Raw genomic sequence first — 18,989 nt, 5'->3', positions numbered from 1 at the left:
TGGTGCAAGGATTTCTGCCTACACAAGCGAAGCTGCATTTTTGTGCCCAATCCCGACCCCTTCACCACCAACCCACCCCATTCTCAGTCACCAATAGTGTTGAGCGGCATAGGCCATATTCGAATTCGCGAATATTCGCGAATATATGGACGAATATTCGTCATATATTCGCGAATATTCGCATATTCGTTATATTCTCGTTTTATTTTCGCGTATGCGAAAATACACGCATGCGAAAATTAGTATATATGGAAATTCGCATATGCGAAACTTAGCATATGCTAATTTTCGTATATGCGAATTTTCGCACGCCAGTCTCACACAGTAGTATTACAGCCTTCTTTACACCACACAAGCTGGAAGCAGAGAGGGATGATCACTGTGATGTGTACTGTGAAGAAAAAAAAAAAAAAAAAACGAATATTCGTAATTACGAATATATAGCGCTATATTCGCGAAATTCGCGAATTCGCGAATATGCGATATTCGCGAATAATATTCGAATTGCGAATATTCGCGAGCAACACTAGTCACCAACACCCCTCCCCCATCCTCCCCCAGGCAACTTGAGAAAAAAATGCTTTTTTCTGCATGAAGAGTTGTCCACTGATACACTTTTTTTTTATCATACAATTTGTTACGAAACAAAAATATATATATGTAGAGGGAAAATTGAAAAAAAAAATACGGAATTGCACAATTTTGTAGGGCAATAATTTTTTCACAGTTTAAAATATGGTAAATTTGACATGCTAACTTTATTGTATGGGTCAGTACAATTCCAATGATACCAAACTTTTTAATTTTTATTTATCCTTTTTATTTGAAAAGTTATTAACAACCATACAACATATATGCACATTTTATCGAATCCATTTACAGTTTGTGTATTATACATTACAGACACACTAGGAACAATACTCCCCTACACTCTATAGCCACCAGCCAGGGAGAGAGAAGGAAAAAAATAATACATGATACCCAACTTGAATAATTTGTTTCGTTTTATGGTTAAAAAAAAAAAAAAACTTTGAAAAGAAACATTTTTGTTTATTACTATGTTGTCACCCCTATAACTTTTTTATTTTTCCACCTACAAAGGTGTGTTACCCCATTTTGGTGGTGTCACCCGATGCGGCATGCACCCCCTGCACCTCCCTAGCAATGCCGCTGCGACTCAGCATGTCTCTATGCAGCATGTCCCCCCTCAGCATGTCCCCATTCAGCATGTCCCCCACTCAGTATGTTCCCATTTAGCCTGTCCCCTCTCAGTATGTCCCTATTCAGTATGTCCTTCCCCTCTGTATGTCCCCAATCAGCATGTCCTCCCCCCTAGTATTCCCCATTCAGCACATCCCCCTCTCCGTTTGTCCCCATTTAGCATGTTCCCCCACAGTATTTCCTTATTCAGCATGTCCTTCCCTCAGTATGTCCCCATTCAGGAAATCCCTTCTCAGTATGTCCCCATTCAGCATGTCCCCCCGGTATGTCCCTATTCAGCATGTGTCCCCCCCCCCCTCAGTAAATCCCCATTCAGCATAACCACTCTCAGTTTGTCCCTACTCAGCATGTCCCCCCCACAGTATGTCCTTATTCAGCATGTCCTTCCCTCAGTATGTCCCCATTCAGCAAATCCCTTCTCAGTATGTCCCCATTCAGCATCCACCCCCCGTATGTCCCTATTCAGCATGTGCCCCCCCTCAGTAAGTCCCCATTCAGCATATCCCTCTCAGTTTGTCCCTACTCAGCATGTCCCTACTCAGCATGTCTCCCCCTCAGTATGACACCATTCAGCATGTCACCTTTTAGTATTTCCCCCAGTATGAACCTATTCAGCATGTCCCCTCCCAATATGTCCCCATTGAGCATGTCCCCCTCAGTATGTCCCTATTTAGCATGTCTCACCCTCAGAATGTTCCTTTTCAGCATGTCCCCTCTCAGTATGTCCCCCCTCAGTATGTACCCATTCAGCATGTCCCCCCCAGTCCCGGTGGTGTCCCGGTACAGGACCTGGTCCTGTCCTTGTCTAAGGTCCCCGCAGCTAGAGTTCCTCCATGTCTATAGGGCTCTCCTGTAGGGCTTACCCCTAGTCGTCTTAAGTAAAGTGTGTACATATTGATTTAATGTATAGGAGATATATGTACAGGACCTTAGTGGTCACGTGATACACAGTTGTAAGGTATAAAATGCTTAAGGACCTTTGGGTTCATAACTTACAGGTTTGCTGACCAATGAGCTTTAGTCCAGCCCCTTATTAGATAAAGGGCTGTAGTCAATCAATTCTTGCTCTTAATTCCGGATTATCAAGCAAAGCACATCTCAGCACAAGCATCAGCATCAATTCAATTCAAGCTAGGCCCAAAGCCTAAGAACCTGCAGCCACAAAACGTGAGTTACTCAAAGCTCAAACTACTGAATCCTGTGTGACTACTATCAACTTAAATATTCTAAAATAGTAGCACAGTGGCTAGCATTAAAAGCTCATTGCTTCCAAGTCCCAGCAAACCTGTGAGGAACCTGTATCCCGGTTCACTCTTAAGAGACTGTTATGTTCCATACCGTTGCATAAAAGCTGTAAGTAGTTTTCCTCATAAAATCTGCTGTGGACATTCCATTATTTCTCTCTGCCGTTTGTGTCTCCCTGGACGGTTGGGGTTAGGAACATTACTATTGAGGAAACCGCACCCTGGCATCATGACATTCAAGGGTTAATACCACCAGACCCTACACAATTACCGCAACACCCTAGACACCACATTTCCTCTCCCAGCACCACATCCCTATTCAGCATGTCCCCCTCAGTATGTCCCTATTCAGCATGTCCCCCCTCTGTGTGTCCCCCTCTCAGTATGTCCTTATTTAAAAACTCAGACTTGTTGGAGTGCAGTCTAGTGTGTCTAGCTACAGTAGCAGTTTAGTGGAGAGAGTGTGTTCCAGATTGTAAGCTGAGGTACCAAGAGGAGAAGCTCATGGAGAAGAAAAGTCTACTAAATTCCACAGCCATGCCACATCTCAGGAATACCCAGCACAAAGGTAAATTGTCAAAGCCTGGCAGTAAGCAAAGTACTTGGGAAAATCTCCTTCTGTCAGTCAAGTTCATATACAAAACAAAAGGAGAAAAAAGCAGTTATACTATAAGTAACAACAATATTCTGTGTAAATTATGAATCTTTGTTAGCAAATTATATACAAAAATACATTGATACAAAAAACACACAGTACAATTAAAAACAATTAAAATTGCTCTAATCAGAGCAACCTGCTACAAAAACATGAGGGGACCACCCTCAAGAGGGCCCATGTATATAAATGGTAGGCAGATAATACTGCTCAGTCCATCCAAAACCCCAACCTCATGTGTAAACCATATATGTGTCAGAAAAACAATACCTAGTGTACAGAATCAAATTACACAGTATTACATCAAAGCAAAGTAATGCTGCCCTATACTTTATACACAGAATGAACTGGCTATCCTACCATACCTCCCAACCATCCCGGATCCGGCGGGACATTCCCGTTTTTGGGGTCATGTCCCACTGTCCCGGAATCGCCCCCTCATGTCCAGCTTCTGAATTAAACTTTCCGGCTCTACAAGCAAACACTGCAGAGCCGGGAAGCTTAAAGGGGTTCTCCGGTGCTTACACATCTTATCCCCTATCCAAAGGATAGGAGATAAGATGCCTGATTGCGGGAGTCCCGCCACTGGGGACGCCTGTGATCATGCACGCGGCACCCCGTTTGTAATCAGTCCCCGGAGTGTGTTCGCTCCGGGTCTGATTACGGGCGACCTTTGGGCCGGCGGTGTGTGACGTCACGCCTCCGCCCCCATGTGACACCATGCAAGCCTATGGGAGGGGGCGTGATAGCTATAAAAGTAAAAAAAAGTAACATGTGTACTAAGTTTCATCAAAATATCTCCAGCCATTTGGAATTTATGCTGGAACATACATTTCCCATAGACTTGCATGGGACTTTTAACAAAAACCACGACCCTCGCAAATGGGGGTGGGTTACGGTTAATTTATCTATCCTATGTTTGTAGTCAGCATATAAGTAACGTGTACCAAGTTTTATCTAAATATCTTCAGCTGTTTGGAAGTGATGCTGGAACATACACACATACATACTCACACACACACACACACACATTGAGGGGGATATTCAAAGCTTGTCACAAGAAAACAATAAATTTTCGCGGCAAAATTTTGGCGCATTAAATTCCCGATATATATTCAAAACTGTGTATGTTGGTTTTCTGCAAGGTTGGCACGGTTCACATCAAAACTATACTCTGGCCAGTGATATGAATAGAACATCACTCATTCATATTTCCCTCTGAGAGCGGGCATTGGCTGCAACCATCCAGCCAATCCCCACTCTGGCCGGAATATATGAATGAGTGATGTAAATTTCTATTCTAGTACAGAGCAGAGATGCGAGTGCTGTATAGAGCCGCTCCGTACTACTACTACCATCATGGTACAGTCTTCTCCATACTGGGAGTAGTAGTACTACCTAAAAAAATTAGAAAAAAGTGAAACACACACACATTTTATTAAAAATTAATTAAAATTTCATTATAAAAATAGAAGTGTAAACATTTTTTTAATAAAAGTTCACTAACGCCTTTCCCTATTAAAAGTTTAAATCGCCTCCCTTTTCCCATTTTTTTAAATAAAATAATGTAATAAAGAATAAAATTAATCATATGTGGTGCCACCGCATGCTTAAATGTCCGAACTATTAAAATATAAGGTTTGCTAAACCACACAATCGATGGCGTACATGTAAAAAAAAAACAAAGTCCAAAATTGAAAATTTTTGGTCACTTCATATACCATAAAAATATTAATAAAAAGCGATCAAAAAGTCCCATCAAAACAAAAATGGTTCTGATAAAAACTACAGACCACAGTGCAAAAAGTTATAGGAGTCAGAAGATGCCAGTTTTAAACATACTAATTTTGGTGCATGTAGTTAATAATTTTTTTAAGAATTAAAATAAAATAAAACCTATATAAATTGGGTATGCTTGTAAAGATATCGTATCATTTTGACCCAAAAGTGCACTGCTTAGAAACGGGAGTCCCCAAAATTTACAAAATGGTGTTTCTTTTTTTACTTCACCCCACAAATATTTTTTGGGGGGTTTCGTAGCAGGTTATATTATAAAATAAGTGATTTCATTACAAAGCACAATTTGTGATGTAAAAAACAAGCCTTTTTATGGGTCTGTAGGTGCAAAATTGAAAGCTTTATGATTTTTAGAAGGGAAGGAGGAAAAAACAAAAATGAAAAAACGAAGGGGTTAAAGACCAGGTCATTTTTATTTTTGCATTTTCGTTTTTTCTTCCTCAGATATAGCTTGCCCCGCCAGTTTTTTCCCAAGGTTGCAATTTTGGCACGTAGCTCGGCAAAAATGGTGCAGAAAAGTAACTACTTGGTGTGAAAAATCCAAAAAGTGGCGCGAAAATTTTATAACCATATATAAAAAAAACGGGGGGGGGGGGCTTTGTAAATCCCAAGTAAATTAATAATTAACGTAAAAGATAAAACGTGCAGAAAAATACATCAATCTTTGAATATGCCTGCCATTGAGTTTTATATACGTATATATATATATAGATGGGAAAAGGGGGGGGGTGATTTTAAATTATTAGGGAGGGGGTTAATTTAGATTTATTAACTGTCCAATTTCAATTCCCCTATCTCTGATCCCCCTGTGCCATTGTAAACCACCATGTGCTAAGCACCATCTCCCCTACACACAGGTCTGGGTAATGGGTGGGCCTGTCCATAGCATCAATGCATTCCTCTTGCAGGAACTGCTGACACACTCCAGCCACATGAGGTCTAGCATTGTCTTGCATTAGGAGGAACCCAGGGCCAACCGCACCAGCATATGGTCTCACAATGGGTTTGAGGATCTCATTTCGGTACCTAATGGCAGTCCTGCTACCTCTGGCAAGCACATGTAGGGCTGTGAGGCCCCCTAAAGAAATGCCCCCAGCACACCATTACTGACACACCGCCAAACCGGTCATGCTGGAGGATGTTGCAGGCAGCAGAATGCTCTTCACGGTGTCTCCAGACTCTGTCATCTCTGTCACATCAGCCTGGAAGCATAGCAACTGAGAAGTGGTCTGTGGTCACCACCTGCAGAACCACTCCTTTATTGGGGTGTCTTGCTAAATGCCTATAATTTATATATATGCCTATAATTGCATGTGAAATTGATTGAGATCCAGGCTTGAGCAATCAATCGCTGAAAACACTGATCATTGCATCTCTATGGAGATGCATTGAACACTGTTAAAGATCAGTAAATGTAATGTTATAGCCCCCTATGAGGGCTATAATATTGCAAAAGAAAAGTGTAAAAAAATCATTAACCCTTTGAATTATCCCTTCCCCTAATAAAAGTTTGAATCGTCCGGCATTTCCAATAATTAAAAAAAAAACCAGTGTAAATAAAAACAAAAATAAACAAATGTGGTATCGCCACGTGCGGAAATGTCCGAATTAAAAAAATATACTGCTAATTAAACCACACGGTCAATGGCGTACGCGCAAAAAAATTCCAAAATAGCGTATTTTTGGTCACTTTTTATATCATGAAAAGATGAATAAAAAGCGATCAAAAAGTCAGATCAATGCAAAAATGGTACCGACAAAAACTTCAGATCACGGCACAAAAAATTAACCCTCATAGCGACCTGAACACAGAAAAATAAAAAAGTTATAGGGGTCAGAAGATGACAATTTTAAACGTATACATTTTCCTGCATGTAGTTAGGATTTTTTTTCTGAAGTGATACAAAATCAAACCTATATAAGTAGGGGATCATTTTAACTGTATGGACCTACAGAATAAAGATAAGGTGTCATTTTTACCGAAAATTGTACTACGTAGAAGCGGAAGCCCCCAAAAGTTACAAAATGGCTGTATTTTTTCAATTTTGTCACACAATTATTTTTTTTTCGTTTCGCCATAGATTTTTGGGTAAAATTACTGATATCATTACAAAGTAGAATTGGTGGCGCAAAAAATAAGCCTTAATACAGATTTTTAGGTGCAAAATTGAAAGAGTTATGATTTTTTTAAAGGTAAGGAGGAAAAAATGAAAGAGCAAAAACGGAAAAACGCCCGGTCCTTAAGGGGTTAAGATAATACACCCCCCCCATGTTGTTAGAGTGATCTTTAAATGTGCAAACAAATAGACAGAAGCAAAGATCGTATATGGTATGATATGGTAATGTGATGTTCTAATACTATACTATGTGTGAGGTATGTGTGAGGTACTCCGGAGGAAAACAATTTTTTTTTTAAATTAACTGGTGCCAGAAAGTTAAACAGATTTATAAATGACTTCTATTAAAAATCTTAATCCTTTCAGTACTTAACAGCCACTGTATGCTACAGAGGAAGTTCTTTTCTTTTTTAATTTATTTTCTGTCTGACCACAGTGCTCTCTGCTAACACCTTTGCCCATGTCAGGAACTGTTCAGAGCAGGATAGGTTTTCTATGGGGATTTGCTCCTGCTCTGGACAGTTCCTGACATGGACAGAGGTGTCAGCAGAGAGCACTGTGGTCAGACAGAAAAGAAATTAAAAAAAGAAAAGAACTTCCTCTGTAGCACACAGCGGCTGATAAGAACTGGAAGGATTAAGATTTTTAAATAGAAGTAATTTACATATCTGTTTAACTTTCTGGCACCAGTTTATTAAAAAAAAATTGTTTTCCACCGGAGTACCCCTTTAACCCCTTAAGGACGAAGGACGTAAATGTACGTCCTGGTGAGGTGGTACTTAACGCACCAGGATGTACATTTACGTCCTAAGCATAACCGCGGGCATCGGAGCGATGCCCGGATCATGCGCGGCAGGTCCCGGCTGTTGATCGCAGCCAGGGACCCGCCGGTAATGGTGGACATCCGCGATCCCGCGGATGTCCGCCATTAACCCCTCAGATGCCGTGATCAATGCGGCAATCCGATCATCCACCACAGCAGACGGAGGTCCCTCACCTGGCTCCGCTGTCTTCCTGGAGTCTTCTGCTCTGATCTGCCTTCCTGCAGACCAGAGCAGAAGATGACCTATAACACTGATCAGTGCTATGTCCTATACATAGCACTGAACAGGATTAGCAATCAAATGATTGCTATAAATAGTTATACAGTGTAAAAAAATTAGGCAAAAAAAAAAAGTGAAAAAACCCCTCCCCCAATAAAAATGTAAATTGTCCCATTTCCCCTATTTCACCCCCAAAAAGTGTAAACATTTTTTTTATATACATATTTGATATCGCCGCGTGCGTAAATATCTGAACTATTAAAATGAAAATGTTAATGATACCGTATGGTGAACGGCGTGAACGTAAAAAAAAAAAGTCCAAAATAGCTGCTTTTTTTCTAACATTTTATTCCAAAAAACTCTATAAAAATGTATTAAAAGTTTTATATAAGCAAATGTGGTATCAATAAAAAGTACAGATCAAGGCGCAACAAATGAGCCCTCATACCGCTGCTTATACGGAAAAATGAAAAAGTTATTGGTCTTCAAAATAGGGGGATCTTAAACGCACTAATTTGGTTAAAAAGTTTGTGATTTTTTTTAAGCGCAACAGTAATAGAAATGTATGTTATCATGGGTATCATTTTAATCATATTGACCCAAAGAATAAATAACACATGTCATTCTTACCATAAATTGTACGGCGTGAAAAAGAAACCTTCCAAAATTAGAAAAATTGCGGTTTTCTTTTTAATTTCCCCACACAAATAGCATTTTTTTGGTTGCTCCATACATTTTATGGTAAAGTGAGTGATGGCATTACAACGGACAACTGGTCGCGCAAAAAACAAGCCCTCATACTAGTCTGTGGATGAAAATATAAAAGAGTTATGATTTTTTGAAGGCGAGGAGGAAAAAACAGAAACGTAAAACTAAAATTTTCTGCGTCCTTTAGGCTCAAATGGGCTGTGTCCTTAAGGGGTTAAAGGGGGTTTCCTGGCTTACAAAATGTGCTTCCAGATCTGATCTCTCTCAGGAGGAATGGACAGGTTCAGCATATGTTTGCCACTTACGTATGCAATGTGTACATTTTTAACATATTCTCACACTATATTGTTCAGTGTAAACAATCTGTAGCACAGAAACCTTTCAATTAGGAAATGCCTTTACCAGTAGCTGCAATAGTTATTCTGTGCAAACTGGTCAGACCAGTTGTATTAAATACTGTGTTTTTTTTTTTTTAAACTAAACTGCACTTTTTAAAAATATTTCATGCAACTGACAGATAAATGCATGACAATAGGACACTCTTTAGGGATATTTCTGGTTAGTAATAGCCCCAGTACTTTCAACATACAAAGAATATATCCCCTGTGAGACAGTGATAGGAATGATCATTGGGGAATGCTACATTATCCCTAAGAAACTTACAAAAGAAAAAAACTGGAGTAATTTGAACTATAATCTTTAATAATGTACACTGCTCAAAAAAATAAAGGGAACACTTAAACAACACAATGTAACTCCAAGTCAATCACACTTCTGTTAAATCACACTGTCCACTCAGGAAGCAACACTGATTGACAATCAATTTTACATGCTGTTGTGCAAATGGAACAGACAACAGGTGTAAATTATAGGCAATTAGCAAGACAAGTCCAATAACAAAAAATGGTTCAGCAGGTGGTGACCACAGACCACTTTTCAGTTCCTATGCTTCCTGGCTAAAGTTTTGGTCATTTTGAATACTGGAAGTGCTTTAACTCTAGTGGTAGCATGAGACGGAGTCTACAACCCACACAAGTGGCTCAGGTAGTGCAGCTCATCCAGGAAGGCACATCAATGCCAGCTGTGGCAAGAAGGTTTGCTGTGTCTGTCAGCATAGTGTCCAGAGCATGGTGGCGCTACCAGGAGACAGGCCAGTACATCAGGAGATGTGGAGGAGGCCGTAGGAGGGCAACAACCCAGCAGCAGGACCGCTACCTCCGCCTTTGTACAAGTAGGAGCACTGCCAGAGCCCTGCAAAATGACCTCCAGCAGGACACAAATGTGCACTCAATCGGTCAGAAACAGATTCCATGAGGGTGGTATGAGGGCCCAACATCCACAGGTGGGGGTTGTGCTTACAGCCCAACACCATGCAAGACTTTTGGCATTTGACAGAGAACACCAAGATTGGCAAATTCGCCACTGGAACCCTGTGCTCTCCACAGTGAAAGCAGGTTCACACTGATCACATGTGACAGATGTGAAAAGAGTCTGGAGACACCGTGGAGAACGTTCTGCTGCCTGCAACATCCTCCAGCATGACTGGTTTGGCGGTGGGTCAGTAATGGTGTGGGTTGGCATTTCTTTGGGGGGCTGCACAGTCATTCATGTGCTTGCCAGAGGTAGCCTGACTGCCATTAGGTACCGAAATTAGATCCTCAGACCCCTTGTGAGACCATATGCTGGTGCGGTTGACCCTGGGTTCCCTCTAATATAAGACAATGCTAGACCTCAAGTGGCTGGAGTGTGTCAGCAGTTCCTGCAAGAGGAAGGCATTGATGCTATGGACTGGCCCACCCGCTCCCCAGACCATAATCCGATTGAGCACATCTGGGACATCATGTCTCGCTCCATCCACCAACGCCACGTTGCACCACAGACTGTCTAGGAGTTGGAGTTGGCGGGTGCTTTAGTCCAGGTCTGGGAGGACATCCCTCAGGAGACCATCAGCCACCTCATCAGGAGCATGCCCAGGCATTGTAGGGAGATCACACTGGCACGTGGAGGCCACACACACTCTTGAGCGTCATTTTGACTTGTTTTAGGGACATTACATTAAAGTTGGATCAGCTTGTAGTGTGGTTTTCCACTTTGATTTTCAGTGTGACTCCATATCCAGACCTCCATGGGTTGATAAATTTGATTTCCATTGATAATTTTTGCGTGATTTTGTTGTCAGCACATTCAACTATGTAAAGACGAAAGTATTTAAAAAGAAACAAAAAGGGTGCCACTCGGGTGTCACAATCACTGCTCATATTACATCAATACTGCCAAAAAAGTATGAAGAACACTAAATAATATATGATACATATAAGCATAATTCGTCACCATACCAATACTGTTGATGGGCAGAAGGACACCGGAGCAACACCACCCCAACCTTGGGGTTGGCCGCGTTGGGGTGGTGTCGCTCCGGTGTCCTTCTGCCCCTCAACAGTATTGGTATGGTGAAGTATTATGCTTATATGTATCATCTATTATTTAGTGTTATTCATACCTTTCTGTATTATAACAGTTTTTGCGTTATGTATGCAAGTCATTTTTTGGCAGTATTGATGTAATATGAGCAGTGATTGTGACACCCGAGTGGCACCCTTTTTGTTTTATCCCGCCTTGGGTGGAATCCCTCCATTTTTATGCGATATACATTAATAAAGATTTTTATACTTTGTAATAATTATGGTTCAAATGACTCCAGTTTTTTTTTTTTGTAAGTTTGTATGTATCTAAGAGGTCATATAGCAGCATTCATTATGGGGGTATATATTTTGCATATTATGCATTGATGATTGAGGAGTATTTACTTAGATACCCCAGATCTGAAATATAAGTTTTTCATATATTTCCCTAAGGTACTGGTTCTACGCTGACACCAGTTTTGAGAAGTGCATATCCCATCCAGGGAAAGCTCGGTAAGATGAATGGCAGATTTAGTAGTTTGGTAGTAACCTTACAACACCTTTCCAGAGCCAGTCCAGATTTTCAGGTCAGCCTCATGTGTTGAGACCGAATAATATTGTGCTTACAGAAGTCTACACTGAGAGGCTGTGAGGAACCTTTGATGAGAGCTGGAGTCCTAAAGGAGACATTTACCTTGTGTGAAGAACACATTTTTGGTGACTTTTCTTGACTGGCTGGTAGTAAGCCACCTGTACAGAGAGCGAACGAGTTCTGGACAAGCAGGCTTTTTTATGTATTCATTTGTACCTGAATTTAAAGGCTGCATTTGTTTTGTTACTAAAAAATAAAAACAGGAGAAGCCCTGTTTAGACATTGTTACTGTGTCCCTGTCTCTGACTGCTTTTTTCCCCTATTTGACTAGTTCTACACAGCTAATCTCCTATACCCCATTTATGCTGTGCATAGAGGCTAAATATATTGTTGTGATCTTAGCCAAGAAGACATTTTTATATGACATTAGAGGTTAATTTCAAGTAGCAACCTGTTTTTTCACTTTAGATACTTTTTTTTTTTAATAGTGGAAGGGTCCTTCCAATGCTCCATCTTACTATGTGTTGCTTACTTCCAATAAAAAGGGAACTGCAGCGAGACCTGAATTGACTTAAATGGATCTATCTGTACTATAGTTTCCTGCACAGTGGGTAGTAGGGCAAAGCTGGTCAGGAAAGACTAATGAAGTGGACACAACATAAAATCTATCTGCGGCCCCTTCATTCTTTGAATGGTTGAGGTTCCACAGGACAGGCCCCCATCAATATCATGGCATAATTAGATGGAAATACTACTTTAACTGGGTCCTATATTATCTTTATACATGAAAATCTATATCGTGTAATCGTGAATGCTAAATTAAAATACATGACCTCTGGTGCTTCCTAAGTGTCTATGGCATACTCATTAATGAACTAATAAAGCAGTTTTTGCCCCCCAAAAAGTTGACATTTCTTGCCCATCTATATTTTTCAGGTCCACCACCTTTCCTGTTGTTCAGCCGTGGAAAAGATATTCTTAGCATTGACATTGATGGCACTAATCTCAAGACCATAGTGCGGAGCGCAGGATCTTCGGTGTTGCTGGATTTTGACTATCAGGAACAAAGACTTTACTGGCTTGATCCTAACAGAGGATTTATACAGAGGATATTGTTAAATAAAAGTAAACGTGAGGTAAATTGTCATTAACTAATAAATAAAAATGTCAGCATCTGTAAATGTAACTATAAAGGTAATACCTATCATTGACATCATAGAAGATGTGAGCAAAATTTGTATTTTTGATTAGTTTTTTACTAAAACAAATTGCTGTTGCTGTAGTAGAATTTTTATTGAATTCAGACTCTTGCTCTTGAGCACAAATAACTACATTCTTCTCAGCCCTTTTTGGCAGATTTGTGAATGTTTTACTTGCCATGGAGCAGAAAATAATGGCTGGATAGTTTTCCTGAAAGAGATCAGGGTAAAGATATGAATAAAGTTTATAGCCACCATATCTTTTTACAGCATCTTTATCTCTTTTCTAAATGTGCAAATCACAGGAGATTAATTAAAAAATAGCTTAAAAGGGTACTCTGGAAAAAAAAATTATCAACTGGTGCCAGAAAGTTAAAAAGATTTGAAAATTACTTCTATTTAAAAATCTTAATCCTTCCAGTACTTATTATCTGCTGTATGCTCCAGAGGAAGATGTATTTCTTTCTGGAATCCTTTTCTACCTGACCACAGTGCTTTCTGCTGACACATCTGTCTATTTTAGGAACTGTCTAGAGTACAAGCAAATCCCTAGAAAACCTATCCTGCTCTGGACAGTTCCAGACGTGGACAGAGGTGTCAGCAGGGAGAACTTGTGGTCAGACAGAAAGGAAATTCAAAAAGAAAAGAACTTGCTGTGGAGCATACAGCAGCTGATAAGTACTAGAAGGAATAAGATTTTTTAATAGAAGTAATTTACAAATCTGTTTAACTTTCTGGCACTAGTTGATTTAAAAGAAAATGTTTTCCAGTGGAGTGCCCCTTTAAAAATAAGCCTATATGCCCTTTATTTTATGGGCACCCATTATAAATCCTAGTTCAGGATATGTAGCAGTTTAGTCCACTGGCTCAGATTTATCAATCTGTCTTAGACAAAAAAATAAAAAGAAAACAGCAAAGGCGCTCCTTGTGAAGTAACATAGGTGGTAATGGTAGGAAGATAGGGGAATTCAATACCGCTTAACAGATAGGGTTGTGTAGCAACATGCACAACAATGGTACAGGTGTGTAGTTATATAAGGTCCATCTGCAGCCTTCCTGGAAAAGAGTAGGGTAATGTGAAAAAAAGCTTAGTTTAGACCAGGATTCGTGGCGCTGATCAGGACACAGGACTCACAGGATCAGGATAACATCCAACAGACTTTAATACCAATAATGCAATGCGTTTCGCTGCGCATACGCAGCGAAATGCGTTGCATTATTAGTATTAAAGTCTGTTGGATGTTATCCTGATCCTGTGAGTCCTGTGTCCTGATCAGCGCCACGAATCCTGGTCTAAGCAAAGCTTTTTTTCACATTAGACAAAAAATGACCTAGAGTAATGTTTCTAGAGATTTATGTTGTCAAGTCCCTCTTGTCTATTGGTTTGTGCCTCATCACTTGCTACACTGTGTTTTGGTTAGCTAGTGCCCTAACCTTGGGGGTGTTGATGCTTCGTCCTTGTGGGTTTTATTTTCTTACTACCTGATATCCATCCATTTTAGTCCCTGGTGCTCTATATTTTGTTGTCAAAGGGCCCTACTATGATACAGGGAATTTGTCGAGCAGGCTGAAATTGCCGTGTGACAGGCCCAGCAATCAGCCAAAAAAAGAACATATGTTTGTTTTCCAGCAGATAGCATGCTTTAGCAGGTTTTAAAATACTTGTTTGTCAGCAGTACATTTACATATGTAATAGGGGAAGTGTGGCCAACGACTGATGGAAGTAAAGGGCAGCACCGACAATCCAGTGATCATTCATGTGATCCTGTCCGCATGTTCATCAAAATGTAAAAGATCCATAAAAATATACAAAATTACCAGACAGACGCTCATGTCGTGGCAGCAGTCAGTCTGTTTCAAAGGGCCCCTAGCTCCCTGTCCAGTCATTCGTGCCATGTAGCTTGTTGTCTTAACTCCCTGATGTCCATTTGTTTTAATTTCACACTTGGTATCCAGTGATTTCTTGTTTCTTAACTTCTTGGTCACACTTCATCAGTAGTCTGACTGCTGAGGCTTCTGAAAGTGGAGGGTCTGACCTCTGGGGTCCCAGCTCAGCTGATGATTTGCTGAGTAGGCTGCCACTGAAGCTCATCTCCAAGGATCGGGATCAGAGCGTGACGAGGACAAGGGCTAGCTGGCCCCCTTACAGGAGATCGTGGTAGGGGGCCCAGTGTTCGGTCCCCCCGCGATCAGAAATGTATTTCCTATCTTGTGGATAGGGGATAAGTTTTACTTCCCTGGAATACCCCTTTAAGGGGGTACATAATTTACTAGATTGGGGAGGGGGATGTCCAAATCCATTCGTACCGTCTCAGTCTAGAGTTTTCCTTTTTTTCCAAGTTTCACTCCCCATAAAATTGTACAAAATTCTGTACCACATGTTTAATGCCACCAGGGTACACATATTGCTCTTTGGTCTGAAACATTTACAAGAGGTCACCCTCTATTGCTGTCTGGGGATTATACATAAAGTTGTATGGGCCTGTCACCTGCCAGTGTTTCTATTGGTTGTTTCCTCCCGCCTCTACATTTATATTTTGTCTATCTTTCTCCTTCTAGTTCACTTATCCCCATAGTTTCTTCATTTTTCCCTGTTTATCTATTTGGTCCTAAAGCCACCGTGTTAGTCTCTGAGCTTTTGGAGGTCCTTTTCTTTCCTCTTTTAGAACGTTACCTTCCCCGTAGCAATTACAACTGCTAAGAGAGTAATTGAGTTTCAGTTTTTCTTTCAGACAAGGTCCTTCACATGTTTCTTCCATCCTTTAGGCCGAATGTTCCTTCTACTGCCAATATCAATCAAATTATCTCCCTTGTAGTTATTTTTTTATGCCACGGACATACAGAACAAGAAGGGTGGGGGGGGGGGGGGTTCGGGGTGGGGGGGTGTTCTGTTGTTTGTTGGGTGTTTAACACATTAGCTACATTGTGCAAATTGTTTTTGTGTAATTTACTATTTTGGTCCACATTGTTTAGTAAGTCCCTGTCCAGATGGAAAATGCACAATAGTTTATGCTTCTGCTTTTTTGTGTAGCTTTCACTTAAATGATCCCTTTTGATTGGTAAATTCATCAGTAAAATGTAGCTGTAGCCACCCCTTATTGGTAACTAAACCTTCAAACATAAACATGTCAGAAAAGTGTTGCTCAAACAGTGTACAAGGGGTACTCCAAGTTCAGTGTACAAGGGGTACTCCTCCTGCTCCGCCCCTTCCTTGAGCACTTAACTCTTGCACTACCCCTTTCCTCTTCTTATCCTTATACGGCCCTAGTCATGTGCCCCCTCTCCCATGCTATCCGCTCTGGGGGGCTAGCTATATTAGTAAGTTACTGTATATATCTTGGGGTAATGGTTTTATTTAAATGCAATTTTCTGAGAACTAGAATACCCCTTTAACAGTAAATGTCATGTACCTGCCTTGTTCCAATCTTTAGCACACGGATGGATATGGCACATGAGGATTAGTAAATTCTTCAAAAATGTCTTTAAAAATAGTATATATAAGTACCAGTAAGAAAAATCTCATGCGTTAGTAAAATCTTATTTCACTAATATGTGACTTACTGGTAACACAGGTGTTTTTGTATTTCAGAGAATGCGTGCTGTAATAAAAGGGGCAACACAATTCACAGTGGATTGGAAAAACAGGAATATTTACTGGTCTAACCAGCAGAAGGGAACCATAGAGTGGACTGACATGAGTGGAAAGAAAGCTAGAATCCTTCTGAGAGGTTTAGTTCATCCCACCTTCATTTCTGTTGATCCAGTAGAGGGGTATATGCAACTTTAGAACCTTACTTTGATGATTTGTCTTACAACGTATTAATATCTTATTTATTAAAGGGAATCTGTTAGCTGTGACTCACATTCCAAACTGCGGACACTGTTATATAGCTGTTAGAGCATGGAGACAGATGGTACCTTTCATAAATCTGTCTGTGCTTCCATAAGAAAGAAAAATGCTTTTATTCTCTTATGTGAAAAGTCAAAAAGGTGTTCCCAAGCCCCTGAATTGCTGATGTTTGGAAGGCCTTCTTGCTTCCCATCCCAGCCCTGTCCCTGCTTGATTGACAGTTACCTGGAAGCTGAGCCCTGTTACCAAATCTTGCACCTGTGGTCTGTGCAGGAACAAGATTTGGTGGCTAAGCCCTGACTGTCAATCAAGCAAGTAGGGACAGGGATGGGAGAAGGAGCATGGAGGTGTTCCACCCCTCAACACTTCACTTAAGGGGCTTGGGTACGCCTCTTTGATACTTGGCACCAGAGAATATAAGCAAGTTTTACTATGTTATGGAAGCACAGACAGAAACATGAAAGGCACCTTGTGTCTCCTTGTCCTAACATCTAACAGCAGCAGTTTGGAATGTGAATTGCAGCTGACAGGTTCCCTTTAAAATACTTTCATCTTGGCTGCTTCCTTGAGTGACATAGGCCCAGATTTATCAAACTGTGTGAGAGAAAAAATAGTGATTTTCCAACAGCAACCAATCACAGCTCAGCTAACAAGCTGAGATAAAGTGAAAGCTGAACTGTGATTGGTTGCTGTGGGGAAAATCACTACATTTTTTTCTCTCACGCAGTTTGATAAATCTGGGCCATAGAGTTTGTATGGAGTGGTGATGCACATGCTCCATGCAGCCCCACTTTATTGCACTTGTGAGGGTGAAGAGAAAGAATGGAAATGATAGTAGTTGTTGGGGTGCATGAAACTGTTATCACCTATATGCATAGTGGCTTATCTGTATCATAGTGGGAATTGTACCAGTAAGCAGTAAGTATGGCCTATTGTCTGTGATTATACCATTTAGGCTTAGATGCAATGGTCAAAAGCAACCAAGTTTGCGAGCTGCCAGTGTATTTTCATGTCACCTGATAGACTACTGAAGGCCCCTGGGTCTTCCATATGTATACTCCTTGTAGCCTATAATTACATTCCTGGAAGTTTTACACTGACAAGCATAACACCCTGAAGTACAAAAGATTGCATGTTGTGTGTTACAAAAATGTAGTACAAGTACATTGGGTTTGTTTTGTCCAGTGTGTTTCTACTGCCCACTAGTGGTCATAATGCACACTGCAGCACATGTAAAAATGTTCTGAAGCTTTAAAATAATCTTAAATCTGTTAGATTACTTTTAGATAGACAGTATACACCTCTCTGACATTACCATAAATGTTTCTGGTTTTCAGATTGCTCTTCTGGACATCCAGTAGTTTGATGTCAGTGATTCAAAAATCTAACCTGAATGCAACTACCATAATATCTGTTGCTGAAATGAGAGGAGATATTAAAGCCCTTGCACTGGACACAGCAGCTAAGAAAATATACTGGATCTTATCTAATGAAGAAGACGCAGACCAAAGCATTGGCTCTTGTACTTACTATGGGGATTCTGTAACAGTAATCAAGAAAATAGGCCAGTAAGTTATGGCTGTAAAAATGGTGCGAGCACATGAAATGTATATTATCAGCAGTTGTTTTGGCTAAGTGTCTAACATGGAACCTCACCTCTCTTTTTAGACATTTTGCTGCTCAAGCACTGACAAAATATTGTTTGATTTTGTGTTTGCCAGAGCCAACATACTAAATGAGCAATAGGCAAAGGGCCAAACCACCAAAAGAAGAATTCTTAACTAGATTGTATGAAAAGTAATGTGTTAAAGGGGTACTCTGGGGAAAACTTTTTTTTTTTTTTAATCAACTGGTGCCAGAAAGTTAAACAGATTTGTATATTACTTCTATTAAAAAATCGTAATCCTTCCAGTACTTATTAGCTGCTGAATACTACAGAGGAAATTATTTTCTTTTTGGAACACAGAGCTCTCTGCTGAATCACGAACACAGTGCTCTCTGCTGACATCTCTGTCCATTTTAAGAACTGTCCGGAGTAGGAGAAAATCCCCATAGCAAACATATGCTGCTCTGGACAGTTATTAAAATAGACAGAGATGTCAGCAGAGAGCACTGTGGTCATGATGTCAGCAGAGAGCTCTGTGTTCCAAAAAGAAAAGAA

At 40.4% G+C, this 18,989-nt stretch overlaps 1 protein-coding gene across 7 annotated transcripts in view; it reads left to right on the top strand.

Moving 5' to 3' along the window:
• EGF (epidermal growth factor) overlaps positions 1 to 18,989 on the top strand; it is a 184,477-nt gene that overhangs the window by 41,892 nt on the left and 123,596 nt on the right. For 6 of the 7 annotated variants that reach the window (XM_056564635.1, XM_056564618.1, XM_056564592.1 and 3 more), the window contains exons 2-4: positions 12,716 to 12,915; positions 16,568 to 16,749; positions 18,166 to 18,396. In XM_056564635.1, the coding sequence (XP_056420610.1) occupies positions 12,716 to 12,915; positions 16,568 to 16,749; positions 18,166 to 18,396 (613 nt within the window). Of the gene's footprint in view, positions 1 to 12,715; positions 12,916 to 16,566; positions 16,750 to 18,165; positions 18,397 to 18,989 lie in introns of those variants that run through there. The other variant, XM_056564644.1, reaches the window with a different exon arrangement.

Source organism: Hyla sarda, chromosome 1 (assembly GCF_029499605.1).
Source record: "Hyla sarda isolate aHylSar1 chromosome 1, aHylSar1.hap1, whole genome shotgun sequence".
In the NCBI taxonomy this organism is placed as follows: domain Eukaryota; kingdom Metazoa; phylum Chordata; class Amphibia; order Anura; family Hylidae; genus Hyla; species Hyla sarda.
Note: the sequence above shows the minus strand (reverse complement) of the source record. Positions and strands in the feature narration are given on the sequence as shown.